Raw genomic sequence first — 17,139 nt, 5'->3', positions numbered from 1 at the left:
CTCTCTCTCTGGTAGCTGGACTGTGTCTGAACTGCTGGAGCTTGCAGGAGCTGGTCAGCCGAGATGCAGGAAACTACCTCATCCTTCTGGAGAAAATCCTGCAGAAAACCCAAGAGGTAAGGCCCTGCCACCAAAAATGGAGACTGCTCCTGCTGGGGGTGGGGAGGCTGGAGGGGCTTCTGCAAAGGGGGCAGTAAGTGCTTTGTTGTCACTGGGGTGGACTCTGGTCGGGGTCCTGTCCTGCAGTCTCAAAAGAAGCCCCTTGCCCCAGGTACTTTGTCATTTGGATGCTTGTGTGAAAGGTATTAGACAAGAGTTATCTGAAGTACTACAGATGAGTGTGCTACAAGACTGCCTCCGTGCCCAGTCGGCAGAAGAGTGGAATCTCTTATGGCGCCACCAGGGAGCCCGGGCCATGAAGCTCAGAACATAGCAGCTGGTGCTTTTAGCTCTGGAGGGTCAAGGTGACGGCTCTTGCACTAGCATGTGCTCACTGCCACCACTTCAGAACTGGTTCACATCCCAGCAAAAGCAGGGGAAACACACCAGGTGGATTTCAGTGGGTTTGGGATGGAGAACTTCGCTTACGTCGTGTCATCTTCTGCCACCTTTGATCTTTTTATCTTTGACAAAACTCCTCCAAACAGGGACAAGAGTGTGTGTGTGTGTGTGTGTGTGTGTGTGAGAGAGAGAGAGAGAGAGAGAGAGAGAGAGAGAGAGAGCACACGAGCTTGTGTTGGACATTGCCTAACACAATGGGGGCGCTGAGCGTGACTGGAGTCTCTGGGCACTGCTATAATGATCTCAGTGACCAACTGAAGTTGAGGAAGGTGAGGGCCTTTGCCTCATTTCTGGAACCAGAACCATCCCCCTTCCGAGGCTATACTGAGGCTGCTGTTGCTGCTGCTAGGTTATTTCACAGAAGTAAAAGGCAACTGGGACAGGGGAAACGCTTCCAAAATAGGTTGAGTGCACTGACTCTGCTCCGTAGACAAGAGGCTGGGCCCAGGTTCTCAGGGGTATTCACTGAAGTTAGGTGTGTGAATACCTTTGAGGATGTGGGCCTTATTGGTGTGGTGGGATGGAAGTAAAGGGCATCAGATCCACATTCACAGATCCCTCCTGGATTTTAGAAGGAAGCTGGTTCTGTAACAAGTTGGAACCCTGGGGTGACTCACTCTCTCTCTCGTGGTCTCTCTCTGTGAATATCCTCCCAAGCAGAGCCACTGGGAGGAAAGTTCCTGGAAATGATGAATTTTAAGAGAAAGCTTGAAAATGTTCAAGGTACATGACTGGTGAATTCCTACCTGTGGATCCTGGCACCATGACTGGGGTTGTGCCCAGGCAGACTTAACCAACACAGCTTGCATTTAAAATATCAGGTGCTCATGGTGAGGCCTCAGCCAGGCACTCACAAACAACGTGCCTGTGGAGATTAAGGCAGAATAAAGACTGAAATACGACTAAGCGATAGTGGTGGTTTTTTGCCATCCACGGCAGCATGTGAGAACAGGTCGCTTGCCAGGATTATCTGTGTATCTTTCACTAAATTGTTTCCCTGCCCGTGGGGGTGGAGAAAGCGGGGGGAGTTGCTTGGGTGCATGGTGCACCTCGATCCCTCCTGTTCTCACTCTATGCACACAACAGTCTAATATCTCGTGGATCTAACGTGCTCTAATTTCATTGGCTAGGCATAGCATGCAGGTAGCAAGGTGGCCTGTGATGTAGCATCTAGTCTGAAACTCTGTGGGTATGTCTACACTGACTGAAGATCGACTACTTCAGGGTTGATCTTCCAGGCTTTGATTTAGCACACCAAGTGGGGACATGCTAAATTGAACTGTCAGTGCTGGCCAGTCAGCCTGGCGCTCCTCGTTCTCACGAGGAAAAAGACCTCTCTCCGTGCAGACAGACAGAAAAATCCATCTTCAGTATGCTGATACCAGCTACGCAATTGCCACAGTTGGACCTTTGTATCTGAGATCGACTTCTAGGGCTAGTGTAGACCTGGCCTACGACTAGACTAAGAATTCCTGGCAGGAATTACTTGGCAGATAATTGGAAGAACAAATTTAGTCACATTGAGAGCTGTTCCCAGGCTGCTTGCAAAAAGGCAGATCCTGTGTCCATAAAATCATTTCATCCATGCGCTGTGTCAGTTTTATGTGCACCACCAAGAGAAACAAAAGCCCAGCTGTGGGCACTCTGCTAGTCAGGTGAGTGGCATTTGAATCTCTCCTGAGCAGCTGGACAAGCACGCAGCCTACCGGGAACACTGGTGTGCACCCTGCGCCCCAAAGGTGAATCTGATTTGCTGTGGGTTGGCCCTCTTCCAGCTTGCCTTCTCCAGTCAGCTTGCAGGGGTATCAGCGTGAGCCCAAAAGGTTTGAGTTCCTCAGGTTTCAGCGGACACTGTAACAGCACATGACTGAGTGTCTGCGCCTGGAGGCTCAGCCTCCGGAGAGCAGCTGCTGGTATGTGGGAACAGCAGAGAAAAGGGATGTAGGAGTGCACTAGGAAAGAGCAAACGCCAACATCTGCACTTTGAATACATCACAAGACCCAAGGAGAGGTTTCCTACTTCCTGAAGCGCTGCAATGTGCATGACCTCCAGTCGCACAATGGTGACTGCTCTCCTTGGCACTTGGGGAGCAGCCCGGCCTCCAGACGCATTCTCCATTGTGTGCTGCCCATTGTGCAGGGGGAAGCCGGGGAAAGGAGATCCCAGCTATTCGGTTCCAGGAGCCCGGGGCAGGGCTGCTATTGGTTTGGTGCACAAGGATTTATGAGACTCAGCTTCCTGAGACCTGCCCTTGTTGCAAGTGTTCCTTTTTTGCCTGTTGAAGGAATTGGTAGCTTCCTGCTATTTTATGGAAGGTTTCTGTGGGCTTTTCTCTTTGCTTTGTAACCAAAAAATATATTTAGAAAGTAGGGAGTGAGCAAATGCTAGCGGCTGTAGTGAGCAGCACGCTGCTGGGTTTGCTGTGTCCAGCTAAGAATGGAACATGAAGGGTCAGAGGTGCTGAACTATTAACCTTTAACAAGTCCATCTTCTGGCCTGAAGCCATCAGATCTCTCAAGTCAAGCTGCACCAGGGTGTGGATGGGGGACTAGCCTGCCAGGAGGTGGTGCTAGTAGCAACAGCACAGGTTAGCAAATGCAGTGGGGTTGCAACATTCGCGGGGGTTTGGTTTTCAGAACCCTCGCAAATGTTGCTTTTCACCAACGGGGAGGGGGGCAGCTCAGAGCCCACGCAAGTGGCAGCATCCACCAGCCTTCCCGGCCCCAGGGAAGCGACGGCAGCCAGTGCTCCTGCCTGGGGCCCTGGGAAGCAGCGTGGGTGCTCTCTAACTTGGAGCTGCTCATGAATAATTGAATTAATGAAGATGAAGTTTGCCAATGGGGACACCTTACAGTAATTCACATCTACAGTGTCCTCAGCGCTCACTTTTATCTGGAGTCTGGTAGAGCAGGCTGGACCTTTCAGTCGGGAACTCTCTCATCTGGCAACTCCGTAATCCAGCATGATTACAGTTAGCCGGACAACTGTTTAGCATGGCTGTAGCTAAGTTTCCCGTGGTCCCATAAAGTTTGTTTCCAGCCACCAGTCCTGGCTTTCAGTGTTCTGGGCTGTTGTTTAGCTCTAATTTAACCCTAAATGTCTTCTAAGAGCCCAGTAAGCAGTGGAAGTGCTGGTAATATTGCTAGACAATAGTGACCTCCTGTGATTCAACAAATTTTCTCGTTTGGCACCAGTCAGGTCCTGAGGGTGCCAAGGGAGAGAGGTTCAACCTGTATTTGATATTTTAGTTAAAGCCCCAGCTCCTTGAGACATGTGAGCAAGTGAAAATTGCTGCTTTTGTTTTGCTAAAATGTTTTTCTAGCCTTCCTAGTTAAGTACAACAGCTTGATCACATGACCTCAATGCACCTACTCTAAAGACTCAAGCTGGAAGAAGAATTAAAATGAACCAAAAAGTCACTCCTTTTTAAGGCTTTGACTTATGAGTGTTAAATGGTTGGGGTTGGCAGTGCACCACCTAATGAGTTGATTATTGGGAATCTTTTTTTAACTTCCAATAGGTAAATGCAAACCTGGGACCTCTGGAGCTTAGTACAGGAGCCTGTATGGTTTGAGCTGAAAGTCAGCTGGTTTTCAGCTCAGGCTGTACAGAAGACTCATTCGTTCTCTGTGTAAGTGGTCCAGGTGCCTCTTTATGGGACGGTGACCCACCCCCAGTAGGTGTGTGGGTTACATTTGCTCTCCCCCACCCCTTTTTCTCCAACTGTTCCAGAAGAACTGATGCTGTTCCTGTGTGGATCCGTAATTACCAGTAAGCTTCCTTGGTGAATAATTCTTGGTCTGCAGATTGTCCATAATTAGTTTGCTCTAAACGATGCCAATTCACTTTGTGTTGCCAAACGACGTAAGTCAACTGGTGTTTCTGTTATCTGGTTGCATAATTTACATTTAATGCACAGCTCATATTTGCACCATGTGCAAAACTCAGTCACAAATGTGGCTGAATCTAAATTCCCTCTTGAATTTGAATAGTTGCGAAATATTTTCCATTATTCACTCACATGCTCGTTTCTCCTAGGGGAAATCTAGGATTGACCAGCTAATGCACATCTGTAAAAGGTTGAGGTCTTTGTCCAGTAGCGTTTAATGGAGGGTAAATTTAAAGATTGTAGTTAACTCATTTTCTAACACTCCTCACTTTTCCGGTGTAGACAGAAGAGGCAATGTGACATCAACAGGTGAGGGGAAATGCCTTTTGTTGGCCTAGATAACGTCTACACTGAAGTAGGACAGTAGTGCAGCAGTACTGCTGGAATGTTTTCAGGGTAGACAAGCCCAAGGTACACGGCAGTCTACTGCCCGAGAATTTGCCCTGCATTTTCAACCAGGTGCAGAATGGTCCTGCACTGCTTGGCCAGAACAGCGGCTCCCTATGGCAGTGTGTGGTCCAACATGAGGCGTGTTCTCTCATGGAGGTGGATGCCTTGCAGTGGTGGCTGGAGGGTCATTTGTGAAGCAATCTGGGATGTGAAGGCCTGTGTAATGCGTCACGCTCTCCTGTAGGGTACTGCCAAGTGGCAGTGGTTAGAATATCCGCTCGGAGGATTGTAGCCTAACGGCTGGTTGCAGTGCCTGTTGGGTCACGGGGACTCTCAGCGCTGATGTCATTGAATGGGGTGCTGAACAGGACTCTGAGCAATTCTTGTGATCAGGTGGTTTCTGCACAACTGATTTCTGTCTCCTGGCAGCTGTTGTGGCACCAGGTAGCACAGCTGATTCTCCTCTTCTCGTGTGTATTTCTCGCAGGTCCAAGAGACATGCAACTATGACCTCCTCGCCCCCTTGGCTCTGCTCTTCTATTCTGCAGTGCTGTCTGTAAGTGCGAGAGGTTTAACCAGATGGAATTTCATCTTCGGGGGTGGGCTGGGAAACGGACCTCTGCCCTAGCCGAAAGCAGTATAATGTCACCGCATGTGCCCCGAGAACTGCCAGGCTGAGTGCATCTAGCTCAGTATCCTACCTCAACAGTGGCCAATACGGGGGTGTACAGAGAACAGGTTGTTGGATAGATCCCCTCTGGCTTCTCCCAGCTTTTAGCAGTCGGAAGTTTAGGGTTGCCCTGAGTGTGGGGCTGCCACCCTGACCTTCCTGGCTAATGGCCATTGATGGGCCCAACCTACAGGAACTTGCCTAGTCATTTTTAACCCAATTATGCTTTGGGGATACCCTCACCTGAAGTGCGGTGCTCTGCCATGCTGGTCCCATCTTGAAATAGATGTAGCAGAGGTGGAAAGGGGCCAAAAACAAGCAATGAGCCAGTGCTTTTTTCTAACAAACACGGGGCTGGAACTCAAGTCCCACCGGCACCTCGTTCCTGGGATCCCCAGTGCGAGGGCACCCCACAGCCCCGTGGCTAGGAGCCAGCTGGAGCGCATAGCCCTGTCAGCAGCCTCAGCCATGGGAGCCCCAGCCAGGGAAAGAGGGTGCTGGAATGAAGTTCTGCTGTGTTCCAGCAGGAAAACAGCCCTGCAGTGAGCTGTCATAGATTGGCAAGACTGACAAATTTGGGTCCATTTACGTTTAAAGAGGAGACAGAGAGGGGATGTGAGAGCATTGTACAAAATAATGCCTGCACAGATGGTTAATCTGTCCCCTTTGCTCTTTCTCATAAAACACCAACAAGGGCTAATGAAATCAAAAGGCAACGCATTTTAAAACTGATCAAGGGCGTACTTTTTTTCCCCACTCAAAGTATAATTATCCTGTGCGGCTCATTGCTCCAAGATCTCCTGGAGACCGAGAGCTAAGCAGGATTCATGCCAGGGTGAGGCATCTAAAGGGAGGAGAACTTTGCTTTGTGTGTGTTTTCTTTAGTGAGAGAGAAACTCTCCTGCATTAGAGCACAAGCCACCAACAAATGCAGCTTAGGAAGAAACAACCTCAATAGGCAGGTTACGATGTAGTTGTCCAGAGAAGGGTTTCTTGAATCTTCCTCGGAAGCACTCAGTGGCTACGTCTACACGTGCACCCAACTTCGAAATAGCTTATTTCGATGTTGCGACATCGAAATAGGCTATTTCGATGAATAACGTCTACACGTCCTCCTGGGCTGGCAACGTCGATGTTCAACTTCGACGTTGCTCAGCCCAACATCGAAATAGGCACAGCGAGGGAACGTCTACACGCCAAAGTAGCACACATCGAAATAAGGGAGCCAGGCACAGCTGCAGACAGGGTCACGGGGCGGACTCAACAGCAAGCCGCTCCCTTAAAGGGCCCCTCCCAGACACACTTTCATTAAACAGTGCAAGATACACAGAGCCAACAACTAGTTGCAGACCCTGTATATGCAGCACGGACCCCCAGCTGCAGCAGCAGCAGCCAGAAGCCCTGGGCTAAGGGCTGCTGCCCACGGTGACCACAGAGCCCCGCAAGGGCTGGAGAGAGAGTATCTCTCAACCCCCCAGCTGATGGCCGCCATGGAGGACCCCGCTATTTCGATGTTGCGGGACGCGGATCGTCTACACGTCCCTACTTCGATGTTGAACGTCGAAGTAGGGCGCTATTCCCATCCGCTCATGGGGTTAGCGACTTCGACGTCTCGCCGCCTAACGTCGATTTCAACTTCGAAATAGCGCCCAACACGTGTAGACGTGACGGGCGCTATTTCGAAGTTACTGCCGCTACTTCGAAGTAGCGTGCACGTGTAGACGCAGCCAGTGCTGGCTACAGTCAGGGACTGGCCTGTAGGACCTCTGGTCTGGTCTAGTTTCAGATGGGATTTTCCTTATCCTCCCAGCCCACGTACGTGCATTTCCATGATGCTAATGACTACCGAACCTGCCTCCTCTTGCACCTGACCTATTGAGCAGCTCAGCTGGCGAGCCTGCCTGGGACCTGGGAAGATCTGACACTGTCTGAATGTTTTTGGGCTGGGGTGGTGGGGGCAAGGCCAGAGAGGAGGGACAGGGCTCGGTGACTCTGTCCTTGCCCTGCCTTGGACTGTAATCTTCACACTGCTTCTATTTCCTCCTCACTTCCCTCCAGACTCCTCACTTCCCACCAGACTCTGACCTGCTTCTGAAGGCCATTAGCACCTACCACAGCTTCCTCACCTGGCCTGTGCCCTACTGCAACATCTGCCGGGAGCTGCTGACCTTCATCAGCGATGAACTCAAGGCCCCAGGTAGGAATTCAAATGGCCCATCCTTTTACAGACCCCTTTCACCCTTACTCTCTCTAGTGGTGGGTACAGAGGGTCTGAGTCAAGTATTTGCCCGTTCGTCACAACAAACTAGAAAAGCTCACCACAGTGGCTTGCTCCTCCCAGTGTTCTCTCTGAAAGTCTCTGTGTCACTTGCTGTTCTTCACATGTTGTGTTGACACAAACTACACAAAGCTCAGGACCAGCAGCTATATATGAATCTGTGGGTCCATTTGTTACTGTGATTTCCAATGCAACTGTAAATAGGCTTTTGCCATCTGGGAGAAGCTGGCTGAGACTGCTGAACTCATTTCACTGGTGCCCTATCACAGATTGCAAGCCAGCTCTCGCTTAGAGGTAGAAAGCTGAACTGACAGGTTTCCAGGGGCTTGTGTTTAGCATTAACACAGTTGTGGAGAGAAACCGTGTCACGCAGCTGTGGCCATGCTTCCATGAATGTCAAGTTCAGGCATACATGCTCATCTCGGTAGATTAAGGAAGTGGACTAGCGTGTCCACTGCAGCCTCTTTGTTCTGCGATATCTTTTGCATGGCAAACCAGCACTGGTTGCTGTCTGCTGTTTTCCCAGCTAGCCCTGAATTTTGCTATGAGAAGGAAAGTGACTCAGCGGCCCAATTTGGTTATAACAGCGAGGCCATTCATTCCTATCAAGGGAGCTCTAGTCTTGGCGTATGCTGCTTTGTAAAAAATTTTCATACAGTACGGTGGAACTCCCAGCTGCTTCCCTGGGGCTGCGGGGCTATCTCACTGTAATTGGACTTTGGGCCCGGCTCCAGCTGCAACTTGGAGCATGTAATCGGAGCTGTTGCTGTGCAGCACAGTCGTCTTAATTAGGCTATGCTTGTGGATGGCCTATAGATTGCAATTAAGCAGCGATCCCAATTAAAAGGAGAGGTTGTTTAAGAAGATTCCGACACACTAGGATGGATGCAGAGACATATTTTATTCATTACTGTTTTAGAACTGATTGTAGACTGTAACAGCTGTTTAACATGTGGCTGTTCACCGCATCACCCCTCGGCATGGCAGGATTGGTCGTACAGGAGCCAGTGAGCTCCAAGCAGGGTTCATGCTGTTGAAACCGTGTGTGGGCAACTGAGATTAGGCCATGTGTACAGAAGCGGCACAGCTGTACTGATGCAGCTGGCACCACTGTGAGATCTCCCACGTAGCTGCTGCATGCCAGCTGGAGGGTGTGCTCCTGTCGACATAATCAAACTGTCTCCGCCAAGCGGCGGAAGTGACATGAGCAGGAGAAGCTCTCCGCCGAGAGTGCGGTGCACGCTGCCACTTATGTCACACGAGGGGTGTATTTTTCACACCCCGAGCAGTGGGGCGGACAGACTCGCTGTGCCCCTGGGCAAGGCAGGAGGGCAGGAAGGGATGGGGCTGGAATAGCTTCCCTCGGGTAGCCTCAGTGCTGCCCAGAACAAGCTGCCTGGAACATGCTGTGCGGGGCTCCGGTGGTGGCAGGGGTGGCCAGGAGCCTGGGCTCTTTGGAATCTCCAGGCCCCGGGGCAGCTGTCCCCTGTGCTGCCCTATCAGCGAGCCTGTCCCTGAACGACACCAGTTTTGCTAAAACAACCAGAAGTCCTGTGGCGCCTGACAGACTAACCGGTATTTTGGAGCATAAGCTTTCCTGGGCAAAGACCCGCTTCGTCAGATGCATGGTAGTCTGAGGTGCCACAGGACCTCTGGTTGTTTTTGAAGATACAGACTAACTCGGCGACCCCTCTGGTACTACTTTTGCTGATATAAGTGGCAGTGTGGACATGACCTTTATCTGCATAACAAGGTTTTCCTGGCATAGCTGTGAATAAATCCCTGCCAACAGGGCTCTGCCGGCAAAGCTTCCAGCAGAGAGCCAGCTTCGGCAACAGACTAGTGCGTCTGCAGGTGCAGCTGCGGCTGTTTGGGGAAGCAGTGTCGCTATAGCTGGCAGACGAACTCTTTCTGTCTGCTCTTCTGCGATCCCCCATGGAGACGCTGCCATGGAAGGTGTGCTGGCATAGGCCCTGTGGCGCAGGCGAGCTCCAAGGCACACATCATTGAGGAGGCCGGGTGGCACACAGCTGCAGTGCTCTGGGAGGCCAGTGGGGCAAGGTGTCATGTGCTGCTTAATAGGAGGGTGACACGAGGAGGCCCTATGGATGGGACGTCCCACGTTATCGAGTGGGCACCCAGAAGAGACAAGGCAAGCTGTGTTGTTACCAGGGATCCAATTTCTACTGGTGACAGTGGCTGGCAACAGCTGCAGGCTAATTATCAGCAAATTATCAGTACTTGCACGGATTCTCCAGCCAGTGCCAAGGGGTTAAGTAGAGCTTAACCAGGTGATAAGTGGGGGTGAAATTTAAGAACTGCCAGAAATGGGGCAAGAGAGCAGATGCTTTCCAGGAAAGCAAAAGGATAAGAAAGTCTTTGTAACAGCCATCTAAACCACATCCCACCTCTGAGCTGCTTTGGACAGCCTGGGCCCCAGGCATTCGTGGGGGTTGCAGATGCGAGGTGAACAGTAGCACCCTTACTGTATTAAGTCATGTGGCGGATGAGGCCCAGCCAGCAAGGGGGTCTGGATATGTGTCACCCGCAGGAGCTCTCAGGCCCTCCAGGCCGGGCTTACATGAAGCAGTCCAGTGGGGTTGGCCCTGGTGGTCTACTCTACAGAGTCAGGTCAACTCAAGACAGCTCAGGTCCATTTAATGGACAGCCAGCTCCAGTGGGCTCAGCCCCTTGTCTCTTGGTGCACTGGTGAACCTGGCCTAGCATGTCTCACCTTTCCCAGGGGCCTCTGGCTGGACCTGGTTTCTGGAATGACAAAGCCACATTGCAGTTCCACAGTGTCAAACTCAGGGAGGGTCCCGACCTGGTCCCATGACACCCAGACCCCTAATGCTAGGATGAGGTGCTGGGAGCTTGCTTTGGAGATGGCCGGAGAGAAGATTGCCAAAGAAAGGCACATTGATCCGACATTCTCAACTTGACAAACCCACCAAGATCCCTCTGCTGGGCACACTTGTGTGGCCATGGTGTTTCCTACACTGCCTGTACTAAGAACCAAACACAACAGAGCAAGCTGCAGTGGCCAGGGACCTGCTGGTCTCCACAGTTGGCACTGCTCCCAGGAAAGCAAGTGGCTGAGGACTCCAGAGCTGATAGGAGGAGGACACATGAGGTCACACTGCGAACCTGGCAAGGAGAGTCCTCTGTGACACCATGCCGGCTACTGACCAGTTCTGGGTTCCTGCAGCATGCTGCCCGGTTACGTGGGAGTGTGATGGGCCGCCTTGCTGGGAATGCTAAATTGTGGCAAGGCGGAGAACTGCCCTATTCTCCAGGGAGCAGAGAGCTTTGGGAGTGCCCCTTTCTGACAGACAGCCAGGCTGGGTCGCATGCTCCTGTCCAGAGGGGAAGGTGGTTTTCTGGCTCTGTTTGTGGGCAGCACAAGCTGCGGTGCTGGGGTGGAGGGTGGCTTGATGTCGCAGGGCTGCCTTTGCATGGGGAGTGTGTAGTGGGACAAAGACCTGCAGCAGGGCAGTTCTGTTTTGAAATGTCAGTCTGACTTGCCCAGCTCTTCCACTCACCACCTCCATCCTCTGGGCTCTGCAGAGTTAATCCTTCACACCCCCCACAGCTGACTGGAAGCAAAGGGTTAATGTTTCCCCCTCTTACCTGTGTGGTGCACACCAGGTCGCTGGCTTTGCTTTGACCTGTCTAGTTTCTTTTGGTCTCAGGGACCTCTCCTGAACTTGACTGATAGCTCAGGGGACATGGGGCCAGTGAAAGCCAGGTTGCAATGCGAGGTTCTGGCTGGGACGTTTGGCCGGAAGACCTGAACCCCGAGTTATGGGAGGAGATGCTGGGGAGGTTTGTGTTCCTACGGCTCCAGGTGCTCACGCAGCCGTGGCATTGCAAGGGACTGCAGCAGTGAAACGTGGAGCAGGAGAAGTGGATTGGGAATCAGTCCCACTCGGGCTAAGTGTGTTCCGCCCAAGCCAGGTTTGGATGCTCTGTGTCCCATGGGCTGTAGCTTTGTGCTGACACTAGGAAAAGAATTGTGTCTACTCAGCCGATGGGACCTGTGCAGTGTCTGTAGTGTGAACACACCCTAGACTGTGTGTCCGGCTGGCTGCTCATGCTGTCCCTGCACTTCGCTGGAATCCCCCAGCCTTGTCTCCACGGTCCATTATCACTGCAGTAGCAGGTCAGAAGTCTGTTTTAAACACAACTGCAAAACCCTGGGAGATTCCCAGGAGTATTCGCTGCATCCTGCTCTCATCACGACAGTGCTGCTGCCCCTGGCTGGGGGCTAGGAACCTAACGGCTCTTTATACCCTGTGAGGAGGCAGATGGTTTGACAGCCATGGAAGCAAAGTGGCGGCAGTGCCTATATGCCCATTTGTGACCTGGAAGGACCACCTTCGGGGCCAGAGCCTCATGGCTCTCCATGGGACATCAGGTCTGGGCCTTTCACTTTCAAGTGGCACCGGGGACAGTGGTGGCTTTGTGGAGATGACAGTCACCCACTGCAAATCCAATCAAGGCTCATTTCTGTTTGCCAGGGACTTCTGGAGTGGCTGTGGTACAGTGTCACCAGCTAACATCCCAATGCGTCAGCTCTCCTTCTGTGGAGATCAAAGCCAAGAAGTAAATATTAACTAAGACAGAACTGCTGTCGATGTTTGCCAACACGTCAATGAACCTTGGTATTGTCTGTTCACTAGTTTGGTGTGAATCATTCTGCAAAACAAAGTAGTTGAAAGACTGACAAACAAAGCATCAGGTTGGATTACACAAGGTGCCCCGGGAAACTGCATGACAATGCACCACTCAGTTGGGACATTTCTGCCGGGCTGTGCCGGGCTCACATCAAGGAGCTGCTTGGGGTCTTGGCCAAAATGGGCTTGGTAGGTCTCAGCCCTCTTCCCAGGAGGTACAAGTACAGATCAACAAAGCTGTCCTGACCCTTCTGGCTCTGTGGGCGTGGCCTGCTATGGGCATGCCATGTGGACCAAATGCCCACCTGGTGCTTCTGGTTCAGGGTGAGGCTGCGTAGGCCTGGCGAAACGTACACGACTGCTGCCTGAGCGGCGATTTTGTCTAGGGACGTATAAAGAGCCTGTGCCCAGAGAGGAGGATGCAGGCTGGTTAGATACCAAACTTTGCATACGCCGTCTGAGGAGACTTTAGAAGGAGGTCATGGGTGCAAGTAAGAGACAATTTTGTCTCCCCACACCCAGTGCCTGGGATGCCAGGTTCCTACAGCATGTTCCAGGCACTGACTGAATTCACTCTTCTGGGCAGTCACTCGTTAATGAGTGGGATGTTTTCGTGTCTCCCTCCTATTTGTGAGTCCATTGATGGCTGGTCAGCCCGACTCTGGAGCTGCAAGAAATCAACTAATGGGTAAGAAATAACTAATCGATGAGTCACAGAAAGATGAGAGAAAATCACTGCAAAGTCTTCTCCACCCAGTGAGTCCTCGTGGGTACCCTGGAGATGCCAGCAGCAGCTGTGGGCAGTTGCTGATTGCAAATCTTATTGCTGTAGGAGAACTTTCCTGCTTGTTTTCCCTGTCATTCATCCTATTGAAGCCAATGGAGTTGCCTTACCAGAATGAACATCCCCCAGCAGTGACCCATGTCAGGGGCATCAGAGACAGAAAGATACCTGGGTATAAAGCCCCTTTTTTATCCTGGTTCCCTGCTGATCAGCTTGTCCCCTGAGGCCTGGACATCCAGAGAGCCTCTCCCTTAATCCCTTCCCCAACTGCAGGTGTTGCTTTTGGGAGTTGTGAGGTGAAGCCCCTCCCTGGCACTTAGAGACCCAGAGAATGGCAAAACCAACTGACTTGGTACCTCCTGCTCTGTGCCAGCCTGGAGGCCGCTCAGCCCTGCTGGGCAGAGTGTGGGCTTCTCATGGACCGGTGCAGGCCTGGGCAGAGACCTTTCCAGGGTCTGATCTGGGAGCAAGACCGTGTGACTTTGGCAGCCCCCAGGCTGAGGACACACCACTTAGGCTTGAGCAGTGACTTGCCTTTCAGGCCCCACGCTGCTCGGCTGAAGGGGCTCCGGGGATGCTGCAAATCAAGCTGAGGACATACCTCAGGGCACAGGCTAGCATGGGCAGAGGGATGCGGCCGAGTGGGTTTTCTGTGGTGTGTGCTTCTCGTTTGCCCCAGTTCTCCAGCAGGGTCTCTTGCGCCGTCTGATGAGCTGAATGTAATGAGACTTGCCTTCCAATCTCCATGGAGTTGCTCTGGCCTCATTGCTCCCTCCTCCCTGTATCTGCTCCCTGCCTTTCGGTTCTTCTGTCCTCCTCACACCCGTCCCTGTGGCTCCTGCCCACTCTCCAGCTTGCGGCCTCCATGTCTCTGGCTTCTGCTGATCTTGCACCCAGCCCGCTCCTCTGGCCGCCATATGCCTCACACCTCCCTTCCCTGCTGTCCAGGAGCTCTTTGCTTATGTCTGGCCTCATCTCCATCTCCTCTATTTGTCTCCCATCACTCCAGCCTCTTGCTCACATTCATCCTCATCTGGTCCTGGTCACCCCCTGCTCCTCCTTTGTAGCTCTCGTACAAGTGAAGGGAAGCCAGTAACGCCCATCAGCATGGCGCCTCCTCGCACTTCACCATCAACTTTGTTCCCAGCCAACAGCTCCCCAGGTGTGGTCGGTTCTGCCCGGATTTGTCTGAAGGGAAAGGGTCTGCAGGGCCTTGTCGAGGCGGGGGCCTGATGTAGTGTGTGAGAGCTGCTGTGTGTTAATGGACCAGGCTCCTTCCTGGTCTTCTCTCGAAAAGTGCAGCACAAGGGAGGTGGACAGGGCGTGCGCCCTCCTGCTGCTGCCGTCTGTGAATTGCTTCTGTCTTCCCACAGGGATTTCGTACCAACGGCTGGTGAGGGCGGAGCAGGGGCTGTCTGTGAAGAGTGGCCAGAGCTCCACCATGTGAGTGCTTTTGTGGGGACATGGAGGGGTTGGATGGGGCTGCTTGGTGTGGCCTAGAAGCAGGGGTGGGCGGGCGGGCGGGAGGCAGCTGCTTGGTGTGGCCAAGGAGCAGGGGGCATGTGGGCAGCAGCTGCTTGGCATGGCCTAGGAGCAGGGGGCAGGCGGGGGCTGCTTGGCGTGGCCAAGGAGCAGGGGGCAGGTGGGCAGCAGCTGCTTGGCATGGCCTAGGAGCAGGGAGCAGGCGGGGGCTGCTTGGCGTGGCCTAGGAGCAGATCTCCCTGGAGCCACCAGCGCTCATTCCAAACTGCGGTAAGCCATGGGCCGATGCTGAGTGGGGGCCAGTGGCCCTTCGCTGTAGCCGTGGCTGTGTGCGGGTTTGGGGTGAAGTACTGAGCTAAGAAGCGGGGCGTTTGAATGGCTTTCCCAGAGCTCCCTGCGCCTCTCGCCTGTGTCCGTGTCTGCTGTCGCCCGGCAGTCGGAAATGCCTGGTCTTGAGGGGGTGCTCTGTGGCTCTCTCCCAGAGAACACACCGTCCAATCTCCACGCAGATTGGCTCAGAGAGGTTCCCAGCTGAGGTGTGGGGGAGCCAGAAGGGGCAGGGCAGAGGGAGGGGACCTGCTTCTCCCCGTCATGGCTCACGCGTGGTCAACCAAAGCAAAACGCCTTGACTAATGAGCAAGGTGCCAGGTAGTGATGAGTGAGTGACTGAGACAAGGAATGAAGGGGAGGCTTCATCTGGGCCTGGGATCCCCTCCTACCCCTACCTCCTTCATCAGTAAATATGAACATCTGAACATGGAGCTGAGCTCTCCCTCGCCTGCATTAGCAACAGCTGCCAGCTCAGCCACAGCGGTCTGCGCGCGTCTTTGTCCAGGCTCGTCAGCACACAATTTGTGCTGCTTGAAATGCACCGGTGCAGTCGAAAAGGTACCACCCTGCGACTCCCAGTGAGGACGCAGCCATAAGAGAGAGAATGTGCTTGATATCAGGCTTCCTACCCTGTATGGAAAAGGGACCAGTTATTCTGTGTTAGGTGCATTAATACCAGTGTAACCACAGCCACACTAGGAGCTGTACCAGTAAAAGTGCAAGGGGAAAAAACCACAGCCCACATAGATAACTGGTAGAAATCAGTGCAGACTCTTTGTATTAACCAGTCCTGGGCATTATACAAAGTCTGTGCCCATTCCCTGAGCCTGTGGATCGATTGAGGCCCTGTCCTGCTTTTGGCGAGTCCTGTTGAGTACGCTGGGACTGCTCAAGTGCTTAAAATTAAGCACGTGCTTAAACTCTTCGCTGGACCAGAGCTGTAGCAATCAACATCCACAAAAAGAGGATGGTCTTAGTATGGCAAAAAAATTCAATTGCCACTCAGGGTCCTGAAAGTTAACCACCTCTGCCACTGGTGAAATAGCTGGAAGCGCAATTCCAGGGGGAGGAGCTCTGAGACCTCCCTCCCCAGGTGTTTAAATCTGGGGGCTCTTACTTTGAGCACCTTGGTTCATTGCTTCAGCAGCAACTGCACATGGCGGGAGAGGAGTCTTGACTGGTTTAAACCCTCTCCTGCTAGGGTTATGTTCAGTCACACCTGGAAGCTACCAGGGATCTGGTGCTTCTACCAAGATCTCACGTGCAGGGCTCCTTTCAATTTTTAACATCCATGGGCAGAATAAATTTTGTTATGTGCACCAAGGCCTGTGCAGATATGTACCACCCATACAAACATGATGCCAGCTGTGGGAGGCTGCAGGCGTTCTGCTAATCAGCTGGGCAGCACCTGAATCTCTCCTCATGTGGGCCTGGTAGCAAACCCCATTAATTAAGATGCTCTCCCAAGGGCAAGTGTTGCATTCCTTCTGTTACTCCATCGCCCCTCCTGTTCTTCCCCACCGGGCTGTGAGCTGTCTCATTTAGACTGCAGGCTCTTTGGGGCGGGGACCCTGTGTCACTCTGCGAAGGGGTCATAGTGCTTCCAGGCCACTGTGCTGTGTGCAGTCGCAAGATTCCAGGTTTGGGCCATTGCAAACATTAACTTCCTGCTCTTTGCCCACCCTGCACATCGTACAGTAGGCTGTGGCCTCGCACCATCAGCAGCTTGTGCTGATGGGCAGCAGTGGGACCCTTCTGCCAAGCACTCTCAGAGAAAAGCTGGTCTGTAACATGGAAGGATTCCTCCGTCCAGTGTGTTGTCTCGGGCATAGTTTGGAATTGATCAAATGCCACATGGAGTTGTTCTGCTCCCCAGTGCTAGCAGTGCAGGTGTTATTTCCTATGGCTATTCCCATATCTGGGACCAGTTTGCCAGGTGCTGTTTCTGGAAGGTCAGAATGGGACCACAAGCTGAATGTGAGTCAGCAGTGTGACACTTGCACAGAAGCAAACGGGATTCTGGGGTGCATTAACAGGAGTGTTTGAGAAAGACACAAGGAGTCATTCTTCTGCTCTGA

The 17,139-nt window shown here is 52.5% G+C and overlaps 1 protein-coding gene across 2 annotated transcripts in view; it reads left to right on the top strand.

Annotated features, from left to right (window-relative positions):
• The window catches only part of PIK3R5 (phosphoinositide-3-kinase regulatory subunit 5), a 97,212-nt gene that overhangs the window by 55,464 nt on the left and 24,609 nt on the right, over positions 1–17,139 (top strand). For both annotated transcript variants that reach the window (XM_075014426.1, XM_075014425.1), the window contains exons 3-6: positions 16–116; positions 5,329–5,397; positions 7,570–7,708; positions 14,623–14,692. In XM_075014426.1, coding sequence (XP_074870527.1) covers positions 16–116; positions 5,329–5,397; positions 7,570–7,708; positions 14,623–14,692 — 379 coding nt within the window. The remainder of the gene's footprint in view (positions 1–15; positions 117–5,328; positions 5,398–7,569; positions 7,709–14,622; positions 14,693–17,139) is intronic.

Source organism: Carettochelys insculpta, chromosome 20, assembly GCF_033958435.1.
Source record: "Carettochelys insculpta isolate YL-2023 chromosome 20, ASM3395843v1, whole genome shotgun sequence".
Classification (NCBI taxonomy): domain Eukaryota; kingdom Metazoa; phylum Chordata; order Testudines; family Carettochelyidae; genus Carettochelys; species Carettochelys insculpta.
The sequence above is the reverse complement of the archived record's forward strand: the minus strand, read 5'-3'. Positions and strand labels throughout refer to the sequence as shown.